Source organism: Protomyctophum parallelum (genome assembly GCF_964188405.1).
Source record: "Protomyctophum parallelum genome assembly, chromosome: 4".
Classification (NCBI taxonomy): Eukaryota; Metazoa; Chordata; class Actinopteri; order Myctophiformes; family Myctophidae; genus Protomyctophum; species Protomyctophum parallelum.
In genome coordinates this window covers 32,719,230-32,742,766 of record NC_139700.1, presented here as the reverse complement: position 1 = coordinate 32,742,766, position 23,537 = coordinate 32,719,230, and the positions used below count along the sequence as shown (strand labels likewise).

Here is a 23,537-nt window from a genome sequence, read left to right as displayed (position 1 = left end):
TTGTTCAAAACGAAAAAAGGGAAAGAAAAAACATCAGACAGATCTGTCTAGAGATCACTATAGCGATAATGTGTACCGATTGTTGTGACCTTTGGACAAAATCTATAGGAGTAGTAATATAAAAATAAATGATTTATTTTAATGCCTCCTGGTGGTGCTACAGTATAACAGGCCGATGTGAAAGATTTGGGGCAGAGGTTTTTACTTGGCCTCCAGGGAGTGTGCATGCAAGGTTTCATGCCAATCAGTTCAATGGTACACAGACACACACGGATGGACGGACAAAGTTCCGGCAATTAATGTGTTCAGTCGGGGGAGACAACAATAACTAGATATGCACTCTGTCGAGGTGCCAACTTGCGCCTTGCACACAAGTAGGCCATACATCGTCTACTTGTGAGCAAGTACTAACTAATGTCTATTACAGCTGCTGTTCTAAATCCTTTAGACCCGTTATTGACCCACACACACACACACACACACACACACACACACACACACACACACACAACACAACATTTTTCCACAAATGAGTCTTGAGTCTTATAATCAGAGTCGTCTTAAATTCGGCAAAATACGGTATGTTGAAGTAGGGGCATTAATTTACGAGAAAACACACAAAGTTGTGGAGATATGAGGTTCATCTCTCGACAGCAACGATATACAGACATTTACTCAATAGCAATGGTAGGCCTATACAAAGAAACAAGTTTGCACACCATGCACGCTCGCACACACACACACACACACACACACACACACACACACACACACACACACACACACACACACACACACACACACACCGTAGTTACGTCATCAAGAATGGTGGTCCCTTATTTGCCGGTGGACACCACCGGAGCAATGCTAAAAGGTAAATTCACGGTAGCCACTTTCATATAATTATGTATACGGGGGTCTACGAACATGTTCGTGGTTGGCACCTGCCTATCCTAGCCCAGGGAGTCCGAACATGTTCGTAGATGGCAGAAAAATAATGAAGGCCCTACTTCATCGTACTACAGTGTCACCCAAAAGAAGCAAAGATTGCCGATCTACAAGCACACAATGCATCGCTCTGCAAGCTTGTAGATCAGCTGTTTTATTCAAATGAAAAGTAACAGTTAGGAGCATACGAGCTTGCACCACTTCACTCCAGGTATGTGCAGAGAATGTTAGCCAGGCAGGGGCTAAAATCCCGGAAGAGGGCACTTTTGGACAAAAAAATGCAAAAATAGAAGATCTACAAGCTCACACGAGTCGCGCTGTAACGCATTGAGAGCTTGTAGATCTGCAGGGCGCAACCCAGCACGCTTTATCTACTGGAGATGCCTTTGATGTCTACTGTACCTGTATGTGTGCACATCCCTGCTTCATTCACTTGTTGCTGATACCGTGGAACAACGTGTGAGTAAATCCACCTTATCAGTCATGCTAATTCCAGGCTAGCACCCGACAGAAACGATATGTAATATGTAACAATTGTTTACTCGCCAACCCCCGGGAACCACTCAGATCTATAGGTAAATCAATGTTTAGAATGGCCAATATTTGTACAAATTATCAATGTTCTCCTTTCCCCCATGGCCACACTCTGCACCATGGGGCGTTCTGCTCCACTGCCCCACGTGGAATGCCCTCCCTGACCATTTGAGAGCCCCACAATCAATCTACGGATTCAAAATATACCTTTTAAACAAAGCTTTTGCTTAGTCTTTTTTTCACAAAAAAAGCAGAGAATGTACATTTTCCCAGTAACTTCATTCAAATTAATTCATTACATTTAGATTATCCCAGTTAGTAAATCAGTTGTTTTGAAAGCAGTAACCAGTACAGTAACTACAGTATAACTAATTATCGTAATGCCCAACATTGCTGAGGAGTTTCCGTCGGTGCTGCTACCAAAAATAAATTACTTGAAAGAGTACATGACTCAAGCCTGATGGATTAATTAGTGTTGCACGCAGAAAAATAGCAGATCTACTGTACAAGCTGGAAACTTAGAGCTACTTTAGCAGTCATTTCCAAAGATTCACTCTGGGCTTTGCTTTGATCTGAATAAAACAGCATCAACTAAAAGTAGGCCGTGTTCCCCTGCTGAGACGGGATCCCACAGGTGACTGACATCGCTATTTACTGTAAGTATGAACAAAAAAGAACTGTGACATTTTGGTATTTACAGAAGATCGTAGGCGTCAAAGCTCAGCGGAAGCTTGATTTAAAACGTTAATTCATGCAGCTTTCGGATTTGCAGCTTGGTATGTTTAGCAAAGCTGCCAGACAGTACTGCAGTGGTACATGGCAGCGACAGCGAGGCACCCGGAAGGCAGGTTATAAAAGGAACAACAATTATCTTCAGCGGGTTTAAGGATGAGCGAACACAACGAGCCGACGCTGGGAGGGGCTCCTGTAACGGCAGCTTGTACATGTCACCGCCTTAATTGGAAAGTGGGGCAGCTAGGATAATTCAATGCACAGTGGAACACATGAGTCCACCCTGTACTAACCCAGTGGGAGGGGGGGGGGGGGGACTGGGAGGCAAACACCTCCCGATTCCGAATCCCACTAGTGCACATACTGTATGTATGTATATATGCATGCTTGTATGTGCACATACAAGCATGCATTCTTGCAGTAATGGCATAGATTACACTTAATTTGTCATAATAAGAGTGAAATCATCAGTCTACCACAGTACAAGCTCACAAGTCCCATCGTGGCACAATTGTGAGCTTGTAGAGTTGCCTTTTTGGTCTTTTTTTCCTTTCATAGTGACTGTGGGTTTTACAAATATTAGGTTGATGCCCATTGAGAATGAAAGCATGCCCCTGTAGTTATCCAATACCCATTGTACTCATTGTCTGATGCGCCCACACACACATGCACACATGATACAGTATAGTCACTACAGTATGTCATAGTGTAAATATCAGTAGGTTAATTGTCTCATCCCCCCCCACCTCCCCAAACTGGGACTTCAAATCAGATTCAAATCAAATTATGATTTTAGAGATAAACCACAGTTAAGATAATTAACGTTTCAAACAAAGCCGTCCATTGCAGCGACATCCGTATAAAAAAAAGAAAACGTCTCGTTAGATAAATCGTCTCTTTCATGCAGACACCTTCCTCCGTGAAGGAGCTGCTTTTATTTTTTTCCCTAATCCCTAAGAGTGGATGCGTGCTTATTTATTCAGAATGCACTCTAGCCCATTTCTACACTTTAAGACAGCCCTTTAAATTAAGGCTTGTTGTCTGCAGACGCACCAGGGCTGCTGCTGCGCCCAAGTGTTTCTGAGAGCTCTGAGACAGGCTGCCTGAGAACGTTTCAGCGGCGAGGCGAGGGTGGGAGACAGACATCAGATGACTTTGTGTTATTTTTTTCACAGTTTCTTTCAACTCTGGAGAGAGAGAGGCTTTCACAGAGATGCTCCACAGCCACGTACTATATGTTACAAGACAGGCTGCTAAAGCCTGTTTCCTTTGCTCCGTCAGTGATGCATGGAAGAAGTACGTTTTACTTGAGTAAAAGTATCAATATTGCAATGTAGATGATACTCCGTTACAAGTATGTCCCATATTAAATATGAATCTGAGTAAAAGCAAAAAAGTATTGGCATCAAAATATACTTCATTGTGCAGAATGTCTCAAGTTTAAAATGTATACAAAATATTTTGAAAATAGCCGATATACAAGCTCACAACACGTCGTGATGAGACGTGTTGTGAGCTATATCAGCTTTTTCCACTATTTCTGAAAAGATTTCACTTTATAACATGATTATGATGATTATGCCAATTAATTGCAATTATGCTAAATAATTGCGAGCAAGCGATTATTTAATAGTTGTGACAGGCCTAGTTGAAAAATGATGCTGGCAGTAGAGTGGACACAGTTGGCAGGTTCGCTGTAAAATAATGTGCTTGCCCGAGCCATTTAGCAACCATGCAGTCAGCTTGTCAGTCAGCCACATGAAAGATTTCATGTGGCTGACATTTCATTCAGGAATGTGTCAGGCCTTGAGGTAATGTATTCCATAGGGAAGGTGTGTTAATTGGGTGCCAACATCATTGTTGGAAGAAGTACTCTTTTTCTTATGGCACCATTTATGTCTGCTGTGGACAGAAATCTATACTAGGTAGGCAGGTTTGGTCATTTCAGATCCCTCAAGACTCTGATTCTGCTAACAGCAGAATACAGTACAGTATGTCAGCAGTGCACCACTGCCTTAAACATATCGTGCACAGTCTAAGCTAACACGACTCTCTGAAGACCGTCCTGAAGACTATGGGGGAAAATCCATGCCAATATTATGTGTGTGTTCGTAAAAGAAAATACGTAAAAAAAACAATCTGTAAAAGAAAAATGCGTAAAAAAACAATCCGTAAAAAGAAAATGCGTGAAAAAACAATCTGCAAAAGAAAAATGCGTAAAAAAACAATCTGTAAAAGAAAAATGCGTAAAAAAACAATCCGTAAAAAGAAAATGCGTAAAAAAACAATCTGTAAAAAGAAATGCGTAAAAAAACAATCTGTAAAAGAAAAATGCGTAAAAAAACAATCTGTAAAAGAAAAATGTGTAAAAAAACAATCTGTAAAAAGAAAATGCGTAAAATATACGGATAGTGTTTTTTTGTGTTTGGACTTACGAACAGAAAAAATGCCAACCTGAGTTACAGATGCTTTTTTTGGTTCCCCAGTGAAATCACTGCCAAAGATCACATGACGGCTGAGAGCCAATCACGTGAGGCCTTTTCCTCTACCCAAAGTTTTGGACGGGGGTGGGCTCGTTGGAATCGTTCTCAGGGTTTTGGAGGTTCGGGGACTCCCCGGGCCCCCCAGGGACCCCCAAATGGTAACTCTGTCATTTCTCAACCATTTTGGACGGGGGTGGGCTCGTTGCAATCGTGTCGCCCCCCTGGGGGCGTTCTCAGGGTTTTGGAGGTTCGGGGACCCCCCGTGACCCCCCAGGGACCCCCAAATGGTAACTCTGTCATTTCTCAACCGTTTTGGACGGGGGTGGGCTTGTTGGAATCGTGTTGCCTCTCTGGGCGCATTAGGTTCGGGGACCCCTGGGGGCTCCCACATGGTAACTCTTGACATTCTTATGATAGATCTTTATTGATGGGAGGGAGAGACAGAGAGAACCATTTATATTCATCTGCATATTCTTCTTACTATAGCTCTCTCTCTCACACACTTTTCAGATATCACTTGATATGGACATTTAACCAAGCGATTTCCCTCTGACAAGGCTCGCCGTTTCCCGACAAAACTGTGCAATTTCTCAATTACTGTGCAATAAACACTCAAGCCACAACGAAAATGTATTTTGTTGCTTTTATATAAAAATAGAAATAAACACATACACTAATGTAAACTGTGGTTACAATAAACTAGACCAGTCCGTACGATGCGTGAGCTAACTAGCATGCTTCGATTGTTAGCATTCCTCGTTGAAGCATGCATTAGTGCAAGGCAGGTACATTTTACTGTAAACACAAAAATAGACGAAACACACCATTAACAGCAGATATACAAGCGACTAAAGTCTCTGTGCATTTGCACGCTTCTTTTTCACATAATATTGGCATGGATTTTCCCCCATAGAGACTCATGTGAAGAAGACAGAAGCACGAAGAATAAACAAACAGGAACTGCCAATGCAACCAACTACAGGGAGAGAACATCAGAGAAATATACTCTTTCACAGAATCTGGAAAGCATACTTAGAAAATATGGTGCATACTTACTTGTGTAAAGGTATACCTTCCACCACTGGTCAACAAGCTTCAGCAACTTCAGCCGTATTTTAAACTTTTACATGTTGACGATTATGACCGTCTCATGTGAAAATAGCTCATAGATATTAGCTATTTTCTATTAAAAAAAATCAGACCCGTCTGAACTGAGTGGTACTGTACTGTACTGTACTGTACTGTACTGTACTGTACTGTACTGTACTGTACTGTACTGTACTGTACTGTACTGTACTGTACGTGTGTGTGTGTGTGTGTGTGTGTGTGTGTGTGAGTGCGTGCGTGCGTGTGTGTGTCACTGTTGCTGCACAACAGTGACACTTGGTGGTCAACAAACGCTATTGTGTCTGCAGCCTTTGTCACCCCTACACCGCAGTCTCTACTGCACTGTTACACAAAAAACTCAGCTTCCCATCATGCACCTGTGCACAGTGTGAAGCTCAACAGCGCCACTTTGTCACCTGTTGGTACCATAGAGCTATAAAGGATAGAGACCGAACCGGAGCGTTAGCCCTGCCCCCCGATATTCATTTCAGTGGAAGTTGCTCAGTGGCGTTTTGAAGAACCCGGAAGACTGCCGGAAGTATAATTATAACTCAATGGCTCGAGCGAGTGGAAGTTTAGCCTAGCTCCGGACCTCAATTTTGAGGTCCGGGATTACGCACGTGACGTCATGAACGTCCGTCCACCTCCATTAAAGTGCTGCAATTCCTCATTTCACCAGTAGGTAGTGGCATCTTCAACGTTGGATAGCCTTACTGGGGGCTTGGTTGATACCCTAAACAGACATAGGGACATACCCAGGGAGGGACATACGGAGGGACACACATTGCTGGTCATTGGAGTGGTTGCACCACTCAAAAAAAACAAAAACATAACCACAGAATAGGGAGGCCAGGTTGGAAGTGGTTAAGCTACATTGTCAAAGCATGTAGCTTGTGTGAATTTCATTCTTGAAATGTGTCTTTTGAATGGCTTGACACTAGGGCATTCATTAAAAAGTCGATTTCTCGACAAGTCAATGTCATTAACACAAGTCAACCCAAATTAGGAGAAGTCGAAAGTCAAGAAATCCCCATCACTGTGCGCGCACCATGTTGTTTAGCGGCTCTATTTGATATGCTCTGTATTTGATATGCTCCCCCTGTTAAAGGAGAGTTTTGTGCTAGAAGCAGAGCCACAGAGTACGACAAAGTTGCGACATTGAGGGGGCAGAAAACAGCCCGGTCACGTGGTTCATGTCTCGCACGAGCCCATAGACCCCAATGCATTCCGTAAACTTCCGGTTGTCCCCATTCAATACAAGTCTATGTAGAAGAGCCTGGCCTCATGAAGTGAACAGAGTTGTCGTAACTCTGTCTTACTCTATGGCTCTGGCTAGAAGGCTTTCTCACCTTTAGTCGCAGTTGTTTAGTCCTCATAAAAGTGGTCCAGTTGTTATTTCACCTACGTCCCCCCCCGTCCCCGTCATAAAAAGACGCATCGACTCAACTTCGACTTTACTATCAGTCAAGTCGACTGGGAAAAATCTTAACTTGTTAATGCCCTACTACACACAGCAGGGGCTCTGACCTTCGAAACATTGGGGAACAATCACAACAACAATAAACAACAGCACCACCACCACCACCACAATTACTTTCTCTCTAGATGGAATTGTTCCTGCAACATTAGTCAGAGTCAGCAAAATAACGTTAAACAGAGTGAGCCTGAAGGTTTTCTCACTGTCAGCTTCTCCACAGTAGAAAATCCCCCAGACTTAACAGAAAGCATTCTCCTGCTGTTCTCCTGCTGTACCTGCCAGAGAGCGTACAGTGTAGACGCGCCATTATAGACAAATCCACAGAGGGGTGCCCTGGGCGCGGCCATTACTGAGGTGTAATCCATGGAGCAGGTGATCCGTAGGCCAGGTGTGGCTAATCAGTGCTTCTGTGCTTAATGGTACACCTCAGTAATGGCCGCACCCAGGCAACCCTCTGTGGATTTGTCTATACTTGTCACAGACGTCTCCAAGACTTAACGTGTCAGTCCATCAACTCACCGTGACTTCACAACAGTACTGGGGGAACTACTCAACATGTTCAGGCCGTCAAACGTATAGTTGATGCTGCGTTCATACTGGCAGCGACAAGGCAACATGAAGATACTACACTATGATGACTTCACTACAACCACATACACAAAACTACAGTTGGTTTCAGCGTCTTTCACCACTCCAATGACATTTCCACTCCAACTCAAACTCAGCGACAGTGTGTTTGTGTGTGGGAAGACAGACTAATATGCACCCACTGCACACAAAATGTGGTGGAAACAGAGCTTCACTTTCTAACCACCTGCCCACTATACCAAGACATCAGAGACACATACTTCCCACAGATTACACACACCCAAAGCGAGTTTGAATCCAACGACAAAAAACTCCCATATCTATTGGGAGAAATACAACAATGTGCAAACACAGCAGCAAGGTTTGTGAACTGTTGCGACAAAAGAATGTTAGCCGATGGAATACAACCACCCTAAGGACTGTACCAAGTAGACCTACTGCACATGTAAACAGAGCTGCTACCTAGGCTTTTTAATTTATACTATTTAAATAGTCTTGAGAAACATTTTGTCCTAAAGTGACTGCAAGAAATGCTGCTATTTGTTTAAAATAAATCACACCTGTGTGAACTGAGTGGTGCAACTCCCCTTCCCCCCCCCCCCTCCTCTCTCTCTCTCTCTCTCTCTCTCTCTCTCTCATTAGCAGGCAACAGTGCAGCACTGTCTCTCTCTCTCTGTTTCTGGCACAACAGCGCCCCTACTGGTACTCATAGTCATACTGGTGCTCATTAACGTCACATAGGTGGGTGAACCAACACAGGACACTGACATTGCTGTTTTTGAGTGGTTGCACCACTCAAAAACTTTATAACACAATGTAATGTGACATAGCTCTGTTTATTTAATGCTGTACCCCCTTGGCCCCTCCAACTGTATATACTTTCCCCATTTTCAACAGTTTTTTGTATTATATTTTGTGTATTGACACCTGTGTGTGTGCGTGTGTGCGTGTGTGTGTGTGTGTGTGTGTGTGTGTGTGTGTGTGTGTGTGTGTGTGCGTGTGTGTGCTTGCGTTTATGTACAGTAAAGGTATGCGATATGTGAGTGACAGGTCATCATAACTCACCTCCACACGTAGGTATTCGCTCTGCCGCTGTGACTGCAGGCTGAAGATGACACCAGAGGCAGCGCGCGTCCGAACTCCCACCTGCACACAAAGCTGTCGCGCCGGCAGGGACCACAGCAGCTGCAACTGAACGTGACTCCGTCCGTCGAAGGAAAACTCTGGGGCCGCTTGTCCAGCAAAAGAAAAAAAAACATACACACACATAGCAAATTTAATTAATGACGATGTTCGCATGGGAAAACATAGAGATGTGCTCTGTGTTCTGTAAAGGCAAATACAAAATACAAATACTAGGCCTATAACAATTTTTGTACCATTGCTGTCTGGGTCACTGTTATAGAGCTGCATGATTATGGCAAAACACGGGGTCCATATCGAGAACAGTTATTGAAATGATAATTTTTTTAACAAACAAAATCTAAATGCAAGATTATTTCTTATTTTGACTAAAAGTTGAAATTAATAAGATTTTTTAATTGGGGCGCTGAAGTCCTCAGGGTTCCTCGAGGGGTTTCAATTGGAACCTTACACTGGGGCTCCACCGGGCGCGTTGCGTCTCCGTCGCGTGCGTCAAAAAAAGAACCGGGGCAATTTTAATGCAGTCACGCAACACGGGCAGTGGAGCCACCCTTCATTTATTAAAAAGGGAACATTCCCTGACAGTGACGGAGACACGACGCTGACGTGCCCGGTGGAGCCCCGGTGTAACAGGTCTATAACTCTGTGTGTACAAATGAAACCAAAGGAACCGCCACAGGTTCAACGGTTCCGTTTGTACACACTCAGAGTTATGGGGGTCCTTGAGAACAGCCGTGTTAAACTATTTGAAGATGTTCTTTATATTTCCAACACATGTTTGCGGCCCACCTTGGTCACACCGCGGCCCAGTGTATCCATGCTCGCACCGGCAGCCGATGGAGCCGCCGCGCTCTGCAAAACAGTGCCCCCTGTTGCCACAGGGAGAGGGCTGCTCCCCGTCAGCACAGTGGCCATCATCAAAGAGAGAGCACCCGCGGGCACTGTTGAAGGCCTCTGCTGGAGATCCAAGGTCATAGAGCTGGAACGCATGAATGGAGACATGAAAGGTTGAGTATACAGGAGAGCAGAAGAAACAGCACAGAAGGGCAGAGAGAGGGTGAGAGTCTAAAGTTACTCACACCAGATGAAAGTGAATTAATCACTGAGAAATCAACCAAAGTGCCTTCAGTTCAATCAGAGAAAGCGAGCGAGAGAGATTGCATAATTACTTTAGCAATCAACTTGTTTAACCTTTGAGCAACCACATCAATGGAAAGATATTCATAGGAACTTGCCTGGATCAGTTCATTGTTATTTTCTTATTGTGTTTGCTTTTATTTGATCTACTAGGTCTACTTTGTACCTGATGAACAATATAGAAATGTACTTTTTGTCATGGTTAACTTAAAATAATAAATAACAATTTGACGCGGTCAATCCAATATTGAATCCATAATCTATAACTTTAACTTTCACTCCTCTATTGAGAAGTGTTTGCTGGGCCTTCTGCTCAGCAACAGACATTTCGCACTGTGCGGGAGAGCTGGGTAGATCATGATACTTTACGGATTGAGGCTTTAACACAAAATGCAATGCCAAAGCAGGTGCAGTTGAGTGAGACGGAGATCAGAGTGAGGTGCAGGCAGGACTTAAAATAAATAGTTGAAAGTTAAAGTTTTCTTGCATCATACTGTAGCTAGATAGAGAGAGAGAGAGAGAGAGAGAGAGAGAGAGAGAGAGAGAGAGAGAGAGAGGGGGGAGAAGGGAGAACGGAGAAAGAAAGAGTGGAAGAAGTCAAAGTGGACTAAAAGTAAAAGTACCAACACAAAAAAAATACTTTGTTGCAAGTAAAGGTTCTACTTTCATAATTTAATATGGCAAAGTACAAATGTATTATTAGCATACAAATATACTTAAAATAGAAAAAAAAATCATTATGCAGAATGCATTCAAATTATTTATCATTAACCACTTAAATCCGAAAATAGCATTTTATAGGGGATTCACACTGAGACGGACTGAATCCGTTTCATTGGAACCGTTTTCGAATACGGTTGCCTGGTCCCCGATGGCCATGATTCACATTGCCCGAGATTCAACAGCGCACCCGGGTACACTTGCATAACACACTTTAATCCTCCTGATGACGGTGTGCTTGATGGCTGGCGCGCACGGACACTGACCATCAACTCTGCGACATTGTCTCAAATAAATCCAGACACACTGAATTGCATTGCCTCTTTGGCTTTTTGCCGTTATACTACTTGTCAGCCTGCCTGCTATTCACTGTGTCAGTCAGTTCTGTGCTCCAGTGTATTAGTTTGCTATGGATTCTACTTTAGCATTATTATTATTTTGTTTTACTTTGGAAACTGTGCCAAGCAAAGCCCAAGAGCCACGTGTAGTCCGCAGAATAAGATCAGCGCGGTGCTGCGCGTATAAGCAGATTCAACAGGAGAAGGGCGGCGTTGAGAAATGCGCTGGTGTTACGCATCGTGCAGAGGCTGTGTTTTTTTTTGTTGACGCTTGGCTCGTCGACTGCATGCATTCACATTGGAACGATCCGTATCTGAATACACTTCAACGGTCCAGAGACCCTCCCCCCATGCGGTCCCGGGGACAGTTGGGCGATCCGCTCCCGGGAACGGTACGCATCATTCACACTACCACAACATCTGCCAAGTGGTCCCGAGTGCGCACCCGGGACCATAGTGTGAATCCCCTATTAAAAGCTGTTGCAATTGAGCTTGCTTATCAGCATTTTCAAATGATTCGATGATTTAATACATTTTTTAAATTAATCTATTAATCTATCTCTGCAAAGTTACCATGTAACTAAAGCTGTCAAATGAATGTACAGTAGTGGAGTAAAAAAGTACAACATTTACCTCCAGGAAGCATATGAAGTAAAGTACCTCAAACATTTAGAGAGAGAGAGAGAGAGAGAGAGAGAGAGAGAGAGAGAGAGAGAGAGAGAGAGTGAGCATAAAGCAATGAGTGAGTGAGAGACATCAGCATTCAGCAGACCTTCCAGCGGCCTGCGGCCTTGAGTGTGCATTTACATTCCTATTGAAGAGCTGTACTCCTGCGGCGCAGTGCAGACTCACTCTTCTATCCACACAGGTCAGTGAAAGAGGCTCTTACACACAAGACAACACAACAATACACTACACAACACTACACAACACAACACAACACAACACAACACAACACAACACAACACAACACAACACAACACAACACAACACAACACAACAACGCTGTGTTCCTGCACCACCTGCCCACAATGGAGCTCATACAGTATACTGTACAATACAGGTGTTACCCTGGCAACCTTTAAGCAGCACTGGGCAAAGTATTCAACGAAAGTACCAAGTTGAGACAACAGTATTCCTGGTCAAGTACATGTATTAGTCAGCTTCTGCAAGAGACATTTAGTCTAATTTGTGCTTCAGTTACAGTACTGGAGTGCTTGCTTTTGTGTGCAAGGACACTTTGGCAGACGTTTGGCTTTTGTACTTACTTTGTCATGATGCAACTAGTCCATTTGGTGACATACTCATACTGCACACACAAAGTGTGTTTTCTTTTTAATATCAATGTATTGAAAATTTGACAAAAAAGAAAAGGTATAAAAGGTATTAAAATTGTTGATCTATCATGCTCACAACAGTGTGCATCACATTCTTTTACAATTTAAGTTGTTAAATTACAACATACTGTATTCAAGCCTCAAGCGGAGCCTGCTGCACCACCAAGGGCAAGGTGGAGCCTCCGGAACCGTTGCGGCTCGAGAATCCACCATTCCTGAATAAAGTGCCTGGTGCTGGGAGTCTGGTGCAACGCACAGGGCCTGACCTGGTGAGAGCAGGAGTGGACCTGGTGAGACGTAGGAGGGGCCCGGACAGGAGTCAACCCACAGAGCCTAGTCCTTCCATGCGCCAGAATGGTACCTCCCAGTCCCGGCAGAGTAGTTCAGGAGGAACGGATTGTGTGGCCCTGGTTTTTCCCGAATGGGACTTATCGAGGGTAGCTACTGGGACGTAAGTCGGGACTTGATCACCCCGGCTGGGTCACCTGAGTGAGGGGTATGATGTTGGGAGACTGGAAACCCCGATGACCTTGGGATACATCACTGAGGATACGTCCCAGGTGCATCCATTTATGTATGTATTTTGTTATATTATACGTTTGCGATTTCAGTTCCCGGGGGGGAAACAATTACAAATACATTATGTACTAAAAAAATGCACTTAAGTACACAGTACTCAAGTAAATGTACTTTGTTTCGGTCCAGCACTTTAAGGGCCACTTCACCCCTTTTGCAACCAGATCTTATTTTAATGACATGGGAGACAAGAAACACTTTCCTGGGGTTTTAATAGGGGTAGGTAATAGATATTTCAGTATTTCAAAGTGTCCATGGGCTTCATGATGTCATGGACACTGGGCTCACTTATTTCCTGGACTACATCAAGGACTGTCTAAAAAGGACGAGACGCGAAGACCGTACGGGCGACGCCATGTTGCTCCATGGAAGGAAAGAAACATGCGCAGTTGAGACCAAGGAAGCTGAACGTGGAAGTGTTGGCTGCATAAAGCCCATTGCGCATGTTTCTTTCCTTCCATGGAGCACCATGGAGCAACATGGCGTTGCCCGTACGGTCTTCGCGTCTCGTCCTCTTTAGACAGTCCTTGGACAACATGTTGTCTCAGTAAGACAGCCCTCCCCCTATCCACAAGGAGGTGCAGTGCACCAAAGCATTATGGGAATTGTAGTCCAGGAAGGAAGCCCAGTGTCGATGACATCATGGAGCCCATGGACACCTTGCAATACTGAAATACGGTATCTAAAAACACTTAACCACATTAGAACCACAGGAAAGTGTTTCTTGTCTCCCAGACATCATTAAAATAAGAGTAGCCCTTTAGCCCCGAGAATGCACTCTCCTGTCTCCGTCCGTACCTTGCTGTCCACGACCAGGTTGCGTATGCATCCGGTGAAGTGCTTGTGCTGCAGCTGTGGATATTGGTAGGATATGTTCTGCTTGACCCCTCCCAGCTGCAACACGTGACTTCCATTCAGGTACCTGCAAGAAATGACACTCTCAGCACAGCAACGCTGAACTCTGTGCATCTGTGCTTCTCAAAGTGGGGTCCGGGGGACCCCCAGGGGTCCTTGGGAGGCGTTTCCAGGGAGTCCCCAGCTAAAATAGTTAATAAAGAATCGCAATCATTTTAACCACTTTGTTGGCTAAAATAGCAGTTCTACAAGTCTATTTTTTTAAGTTATTTTGAATAATTTCAATGTGGGGATCCTTGACTTGAAAAAGTTTGAGAACCACTGTAAGATCACTGTTTCTCAGATGTGGGTACATGGAAGTACGATAGGTGAGATAAAGTGGAAGATTGAATAATTTATTTTACTGTTATGTTTAATAAAACATTGAAAAACCTTGTGTGAACCTTCTGATGATGTGTAAAGCTGACTACTGTAGCACAACTGTTACTGAATAGTGTGTATATAGTGTGTATATGAATAGTGTGTGTGAAGGCGGAGGTGTATAAATTTGTCATTATGCTGTTTTGTTTTGAACATAATAAAAATGGGACTTTCTGATGTCAATATTTTCCTAATGTTTTCCAAGCAAAGTGTTGTAGTTTGCATTCCGAAATCAGGGAAAGGGGTTGTAAAGACGCTCAGCACTGTGGTAATGGGTAGTAATGACTACTAAGGCTCCAAATGGAACCTTATGGGTCTGAAAACTCTGACAGTGTAGAATTGGAACCCCCGATTTGTACACTCTCAGACCCCCTTTCCATCGGTTGGTTCCCAATGGGAACCGGTTCAGTTCTTTTTGTTTCTTAGTCCATGAGCCAGAGCTCCAAAATTGGTGGTAAAAACTAGACCTATATTAAATTGTTTATAGGATCAATACAAGTAAATGAATACTACAGTAGTAGCTTTTCCATATTTTCAATTATTTTGCATATTTTCCTACATAATGCCTCATTTAAAAATGTAAAATTTGTAATACAATAAATCATTGTCTTCGTGTAAGTACTCAATTGGGGAAGTTTCATGGTGATAACAATCTAATATAGGTATGGTTTTGCCCACTCAATTCAAAATGAACGTTCCAATTTTGGAGCTTTGGCTCATGGACTAAGAAGAACCAAAAATAACTGAACCGGTTCCCATTGGGAACCAACCAGTGGAAAAGGGGCCTCAGAGTAATGTTAACACTGATCCTTTTACAGTGTAGATTAGGAACCCAAAATTTTAAATGTATATCAAATGGGAGTCTGTGGCCTAAATTTGCATATCAAACTGGGGGTCCTTGAAAAAAAAGAAATAAAAGTTTAGAATCATGTGGTTTAGAATCATGTCTGAAGATCACGGCTAGCTACTAACGCTGGCAGGTGTGCGCGGAGGTTTGTGAGCGATTGTTCGCTCCAAACCTGCATGGCCACAGATGGTCAATAGTTTCCATGAGAATGCGTTTGTGCGTGGCCGGTCATTCATCAACACTAGACCGGTGCCCGGCTGCATAGAGCACTGAGTCGGTAACGATGGAAGTTGAAGATCCATGCCCCACCCGGCTATGCAATACTCGTTGTAGATGGCAGAGGAAAATAAAGCGGTGGTGGTGCATGTGGATTTGAAGCATAAGGGTGAGGGTGAGAAGGTACCCCCACCATCCCTGGGCAAGACAATGAACCCTTAACTGCCCAGCCTCAACCCCCATGCTCATCATGGTCAGCACTGAGCAGCCATCAGCTGGGTTAAGCTGAAACTGAATTGCTAAAGCTCTTAACAAGAAAGATTAGAGTGTCTACCATAGTACTATAGTTTGTTTGTTTGTGTGTTTCTTGCATGAAAACAATGTTTAAAATGATTGTCCATACTTGTCCCTGCTGGGGGTGACGCCCCTGATTTCACAAGAGGAGCGGTCGTCCGTCATGGCCCAGGCGTCCACGCCTTCCGTCTCCATGACGATGGCACTGGAGCATCGATCCAGTGTGAAGCGCACTTCCTGTAAATCACAGAAGACAGGGGATGGAAAAGACTGGAAAATAAATACACAAATAACTGAAAGAAAAACATCTCCATCATATCGTCACTGTCGGATAGCAACCTTGTGTGTTCAAAACCGTTCCTTTTTGATTAACAGTTTGGCAACATAAAACATAGTGAAATTAGCCAATAAATAATCCGCTTGGAAGCATTTTGAGTCTGTGCCCATTGTCACAACCTTTGTTGTTATTGTTATAGTCGTTAGTCGCTCTGGATTAAGAGTGTCTGCTAAATGCTTAAATTGAAAATTGTTATTACTTTCATACTGAATGTAGTTTGCGCTGCACCCGCTTGCCGAGTAGCAGCGCAGTCACGGAAAATGGCGTATTGAAAACATCTGCAAACATATTCTATATATTTATACCGCTGTAGTGCAATACTACATATAGGTAACATATAAAAAGTTACCTATATGTCAGCACTTCATTACACATACATGTACGCATCGGTAATGTTTCAGATGTCTACAGATTATGAAAGTACATAAGCTTTCAAATGAGGTGTGTATATCTAGTCCTAGAATGCCTGATATTGCCTAGATTGTGTGTGTGTATCAATACAAGCTTATGTGTAACATGCAAGCTGATACACTACCAATGTATAGTACAGTCTAGCTACAACACACTGTTAAAATCAACCTGCCATGCCTGCTTGGGTGTTTTCAACATGGCGTTTTCCTCGAGATATAAATGTAAATTTTGTGCTAAATAATTCAGGTTAATTCAGGCCGTCTTTTAATACATCAATGATTCAGACATAACATATTGTTTTCCTCCATTATGATTAATTTATTTAGGTTGCACATAACACATCATACATGTTGGTTAAAAACAATAAAGGATATGCCAACTCATTTTGACAATTTATAGTTTATCCATGGATGTACTTAAAGAAGATGTGGTAAAGAAATTAATGACCAGTCTTCCCGGTGGTACCCCTTTCCCTTCTGTATGTAACGCCTGGGATTCGAACCTGCCAAACATCTTAACCATTAGCATAAAGGGTAATTGGATTCCTAGTTTCTATTGGCTGTCAGCCAACAGATCGTACATTTGTCATAGCAATAATTGCCTGTGTTAAACAGAGGGCTGTTTTGTACTTAATCTATTTTCTCAACTAAATTTTGTATTTGCAGATAAACATACAATTGCACTGTTGCAGTCACATTGCAAGGGTTCATATTCACCATATTTACATTGCATCTTGTGTTTTCTTTCCTGTCATTTGTATCCCCCTCACGGCTCACACTGAGCACTGCAAATACGTCAATCACAACTTTGCAAAACAAAACATACAATAAAAATAATACCCAAAACAAAGGGGCTCCTTCCCCTTGCCCCAAATCCCTGTTGGTGGGAGAGGGGTATAGCCTTGGAGGGCCCTCCAACTAAAAAGGATCTCTCCATCCTACTAGAAATGTCCATCATTCACTCACAAACCTTTTCCCCAGTCATGTCAATTTGTATTTAAATCGAGAAGTCTTTCATTTGGTTGGGGGGGTGTTTTTCACCTCTTGTACAGTTCATAGCCCAAATCCCATCCCATTCCGATCCCATCTAACTCTTAATCAAAAATACCCCTTGTAATCAGACGTAGACGTAAATTTACATCAAACAGGGCATAAAACAAAAAGAAATAAACTATTAACTTAATAGTATTAACTTAAAACTAAGACACAGTATCACACCCTCATCAACGATGAGCCAGGGGGAAGGAAGGTCCTCTGACACAGAGCGCAGAGCTTCAGGAGTGGACACGTTTGGAGCGTCGAAGGAGAAGGCCGGGGACACCCGCCTAACCGCTCGCTAAGGTCTTCCACTGCTGGCCTGCTCGCTTTGCCTAAAAAAATGGCAACTAAAAAATACGGGGAAGCAGCTTTTTGCTTCTACGGGCCATCGGCATGGAACAAGCTCCCTCTGTACCTTCGTCAGGCAGCCTCTGTAGACATTTTTAAAGCTCAGCTCAAGACCCACTTCTACAACATTGCCTTTAAGTGATCTTATATTTTGTGTTATTCATGTCCTCACTGTATTGCATTACTGCTTGTTTTTTAATGTCGTTGCCCTGCTTTTCTTTTATGCTTTGCTTTTATTTTATTCTCCATTGTTCTGTAAAGCACTTTGAGCTGCATTTGATGTCATGAAAGGTGCTATACAAATAAAGTTTTATTATTATTATTATTATTAACCAGATCAGCTGAATAAACCCTGGCAGATGCCGCCACAGATCACCCTCAGATCTGCAAGCTTCTGTGTGTGTTATCACGCACATGAGTGTGTGTGTGCGTGTTGCATGAATGATGTGCCATTACGTGCCTATTATTTATTTATTTGTGTGGGAAATATCAACCCATCAATCCCCACATGACAAAAATTGGTAATTTCATGTAACTATCATTTATCCTTTATCATCCTTTATCCTTTTCATGGCACAATGTCCCGTGAAAATACTAAGCCTGATTTATACTTGGTTGCAAGCGGGTGTCGAGCATCGTGAAATAGCCTATCTACAAGCTCACAAAGCGCCACGTTGCCAGGCATTGTGAGCTTGTAGATTGGATGCTCGGTGCGCAATGCCCACACGCAACAAAGTATAATGCACTTAATGCAGGGTAAGAAAAGACCCACTCCGTCATTCACCAATTTCTGTTTCTATAAAAATGTCAACTTTTAAAACGCATTCATCAGTTATTCCTCCCCGGAGGCAGGCCGTTTGTCAAGCAGCGTGAAGCGGTTTTGAGTGTCGGAACAATAGAAATGTCAGATTCTAGCACGCAGAGAGTTTTGGAGCAATAAAGAGACAAAGGCACACAGCGATAGCGGGTGGTTGTCTTACTCTGCTGTTGCTCTTCACGTCGAGGCGGTGCCAGCGTCTGTCAGACACTCTCGCACTGCCTGGCAGCTGCAGGACCAGCGTTCCGGAACCGTGGTTCATTTTCAGACTGGGTGTTCCTCCAATCAGCTCTGGGGAAAGGAGCTGCAATTAGCACAGTGAGCTCTGGGCAGAGCACGGCTCGGCTCGTTAAAAAGTTGGACAGGCAATCAACGGGGACAATAATGATTTTTATACAAACTAGGGCTGGAAGGCCACAGAACTCTTTTAACTCTGCCATTCCCATCTTTTAAAATCAAAATGTTGCCAAAATAATAACAATACTAGCATTCATCTGTAAATAGCTTGTTTTTCCTCAATGTTACTTGCACTATACTGTACAGAGAAGGATACGCGTACATTATGTACAGATACCTTCTATGAATGAGTGCACTGTAGTATACAACAGATGTTCATACATTCTACAAATCGTGTAGGTCTGCTGCTAACGGTTTCTTGTGTGTCTTTTTAACCTTTTAAATAATTTTATTGTGACCGAAGGTCGCAGTTAACTACATGGAATCGAGCATTTCCTGTCAGTTAGTGTGTCGGGCACCATATATGGTGCCCAGGTCTCGTGACATCATGTGACATCATCAGGGATGGAGATGTGGAGACCCTGATGTCATAGTAAATGCGACCTGCTGTCGCAGTTAAGCCCATATATGGAGATCCTTTGCCCTTCAACCCCACAAGGCCACTGGCCATGACAATATTCCCTCCAAATTTCAAAGAGAATCAGCCATCTCTATAGCTCCAGTCATCACCCACATAATAAACCTCTCCATCAAACAGGGCCAAAGTAACCCCCCTGCACAAGAAAGAGAGCAAATTAGACCCCGGCAACTACTGCCCTATTTCTATTCTTAGTCTATCTCGAAAGTGATGGAAAATGAACAGGTTGAAAAGTATCTTGCCACAAAAAAAAGAAATTCCAATCTGGCTTCAGAACATCCCACTCCACTGACACATGCCTCCTCAATTTGAGCGACCAAATCAAACATGAAGTGGATGCTGGCAAATACTGCGGCATGGTCATGCTGGACCTCCAAAAGGCTTTTGACACCGTGAACCACTCCATACTGGTCACCAAGCTAAAAGCAATTGGTTTTGTGAGCTGGATGCAATCCTACCTGGAGGGGAGAGAACAGATGTTGGAGGTGTACGGAACACTGTATCTCAGCAAGGCATATGACTTCTTGGTTAGAGTGGGTGACAATATTATCATAAGAAAAGATGAATGGCCTCACTCCTGAAACCCACCTCACCGCTGCCCACTTTGACAGGCTGGAATGGCTTAGGGTTGACGACAGTATACAGTATCTTGCAATGGGTCTGGTCCACAAGATTCACTACACCACCAAGATGTACCTGTCTAAATACTTCCTTAATGTAAACAAAGTACACACCCACAACACCAGAGGGAGTTCAACTAACCATGTGCAACCCAGATTCGGCACTAACAAGGGACTAAATTAATTTTGCTCCCATTCCACAAAAATGTGGAACGCTCTACCAACAGACATGCAAATCCCTTGACTCCTTCAAAACCGCTCTCAAAGGGCACCTACGGACAGCTGCAATTCAAAACTGGCCCCCGTAAAATCAGAATCCCGCTACCACCCTTAGATCTCCATACTGATGTGTTCTGACATTCCATATGTTGATCTGACCTCATCAAACTCTGTACACTCAAGACATGCTCCTTATATGGCTAGTACAGAATTTATTCCATGTTGATCTGACCCCAAAGCGCCAGCGCTCACCCAGCCGTCTGCCGTCAACGAGGCGGATGCGTGCACGCGACCTCTCACTTTAGGGCAAGGTCGTTTCTCGCCCTCAGGCGTCATGATGACTCTGATGAAGACCGCAAGGTCGAAACGTTAGTCTTTTGTATACTCAGCACCTAAATAAAAGGCTCTAAATGTCCATGCTGCTCCAGTCTCTTCTCCTTATGCAATAAAGTGTATTATTATTATTATTATCCCTTCTGGTTCCAAAACAATGGAATGAACTTCCCATTGCAATCAGAACTGTAGACTCACTGAGTTGCTTACTGTAAATCGCTCTGGATTAAGTCTGCTAAATGCCTAAATTGTAAATAGTTCAAAAGCAACAAATGAAGCAACTAATCCACACACGCACGGACGCACGCAAACAAGAGACCTACACGGGTCCACTTTTAAAAAGCCACAACCGCTCTGCCATCAATATTCAGACCCGTAGACCGACCCGTCACCCGTGATTATATCAAAATACAAACCAGACACACCTCGCCTGTCAATAATGGAGCCATTCTCTGCCCCGTTACCCATGATTACATGCAGTAAATAGCCTACATCAGACAGTCCCTCAATTGAAAAGTGTATTAAAATGCTAAGATGCACGCACGCACGCGTACACGCACGCACACACACACACAACCACACACACACACGGTCCCAAGAAAATGTGTTAATAAAACATCCACATCTGTTTCACCTCTTGGACCCATATACTGTAGTACAATCTACATTTAAAGTGTTGTGATACGATGACATTTTTTAAACATAATTAACAACACAAATATTGAATGGGTGTCTCACGATAGATCCTTCCACCCTAATGGAAAGGCTGTTTATCCGTTTCCCTTCTCCTACCAAACCACTCCGTTAGCACACATCTCTCCATGCACAAAAAATGTTGCCCGCCACCCAATCCATATGCACTACATTGCTTCGCCACAACTGAAATATTTACTGTACAAATATTACTTTTTTAACTTGTATCAATTACATTGTATCAATTCACATGAGCTAGTCTATGCAAAGTACACACTATTGAATGGTGTAACCACACTGACAATGCGTCTTAGTGAGAGAACGTACTGTATGTCCGAACAAATGACTATAGCGGAAAAAGTACATGTTTTTTTCACTATGAGTGTCCTGAGACATTCAGGTACACCCTGTGCGATCATGGTATTGGTAGGATAAAAAAAAAGTGGTTATATAAGAGCGAGTTAAGAATTGTGTTCCGAAAGAGAAAATCGCCAAATGGATGAAAAGATACAAAATAGTTCAAATATCTTATGTGTCTGTGGTGTGGTAGTCACATTGTGTGAAAGAGGACAACTGTGGCTATAAAATGACCAAAAACCAATAAAGTGGATATTTTGGCTGTGAGGATGATTTGTTTGTTGTTGGCGAATCAAGCTGTGTTTTGCATGGCAACAGAATGAGAATACAAGTGTGAATATAATATGTTATCTTGCCTTTCAGCTCTGCTACGTTTTTCTCCCTGCTTGGCACAATTATACACCCATCATTAACCATTAAAAGCAGGGAGATAGAAGCTCGGGTATCGGAGGAGACCCGTGACTATCTTTATCCTCCCAATGACCTTCTGTGAGGATTTGCAGGGATGGTCCACTAAGCAGGGGAACTGGGAATTGGCATAATTATTATCAAATTGGGTATGAAGGTGAGAAAATATATATCTCTTTTACTTTGTGGGAGGGGCTCGGGGTGTTCAGTAGCATAGTCACCTTATTATTTATCTCTGTACCTATTACATGCAAACAAAATAACTCAGATGTTATGTTGTACTTACTTTAAATCTGACATATTACCCACGGAATATGATCTGTGATCATGACTATTACTGTGTCTACCTGATCCTGGGATATCTTTCAGTGAAAATATCAATAAAAAGATTTATAAAAATAATAAAAAGCAGGGAGATAGATATACAACATAATAACAACCCACCCCCCCCCCCACACAGGAATAGCAGAGGTGGCGGTGGGAGCAAACAACACCAGCAACATATATGCAGAGGAAGAACACAGGAATAATCCAGTCTTAGGTGAGCTTAAATACCCCGCCGGCCCAATTAGTCAGCTGATTGTCAACGTCAGCGAATGACATGGGTGAGTCTTGCACAACACTGAATGAGCCCCTCGAGTATATCTGACTGAACTGACTGACTGAAGCTACGTATCATACAGCTGAATATATTGTATGTATTATTGGGTATTTGTCTCCCTTCCATTCCATCTCAATGAATGTCTACTTTTCACACCAATGTAGCTAATTCTAACTTGACTGCAGCTTACTCTTTACACTGTCAGCAAATCAGACAAAAATGAAATAAAAATAAAAACACCAATTTTTACAAGCTACTTTGCACAGTTTGCAGACAAACAAGCTTAAGTGGACTTGGGAAGACTGCTCTTGATTCTCCTTGATTCAAAATACAAACTAGTACTGTCCCTGTCTGACTGGGGTCCAATAGGTAAACCATGTTATGGCAAGGCAAGAAATATTTATGATGTGAGTACAGTACTGTACATTTAAAAGTATGTACTGTAGTGTTTTTCTGTCAACACTATCATTATATTATATTTCTATTTGTTTGTCTTGTGTTTACAAGAGACTGGTGAACTACTGTGGGTTTCACATAGGAGAGTACACAAAGACGCTTTACTGTTCTTTGAAACCTTGATGTTGTGTTGCTGATGATGATGACTGACAGTGGCTCTTTCTACCGCTTCAAGGACGGGAATGTAAGAGCCAGCAGGTTTACAAGTGAGTGGGAGGGAGCAACTTGTAAGAGGCTGTTGTCTACAGTACATGTTGACAAAGACAAGGACATC

The 23,537-nt window shown here is 43.0% G+C and overlaps 1 protein-coding gene across 1 annotated transcript in view; it reads right to left on the bottom strand.

The window, feature by feature from the left end:
• Positions 1 to 23,537, bottom strand: part of LOC310857788 (neural-cadherin-like) — a gene marked incomplete at its 5' end in the record, with an annotated part of 256,098 nt that overhangs the window by 19,766 nt on the left and 212,795 nt on the right. The window contains 5 exons of the mRNA XM_083763673.1: positions 8,935 to 9,101; positions 9,802 to 9,991; positions 13,919 to 14,042; positions 15,862 to 15,989; positions 18,866 to 18,993. Of these exons, the coding sequence (XP_083619799.1) occupies positions 8,935 to 9,101; positions 9,802 to 9,991; positions 13,919 to 14,042; positions 15,862 to 15,989; positions 18,866 to 18,993 (737 nt within the window). The remainder of the gene's footprint in view (positions 1 to 8,934; positions 9,102 to 9,801; positions 9,992 to 13,918; positions 14,043 to 15,861; positions 15,990 to 18,865; positions 18,994 to 23,537) is intronic.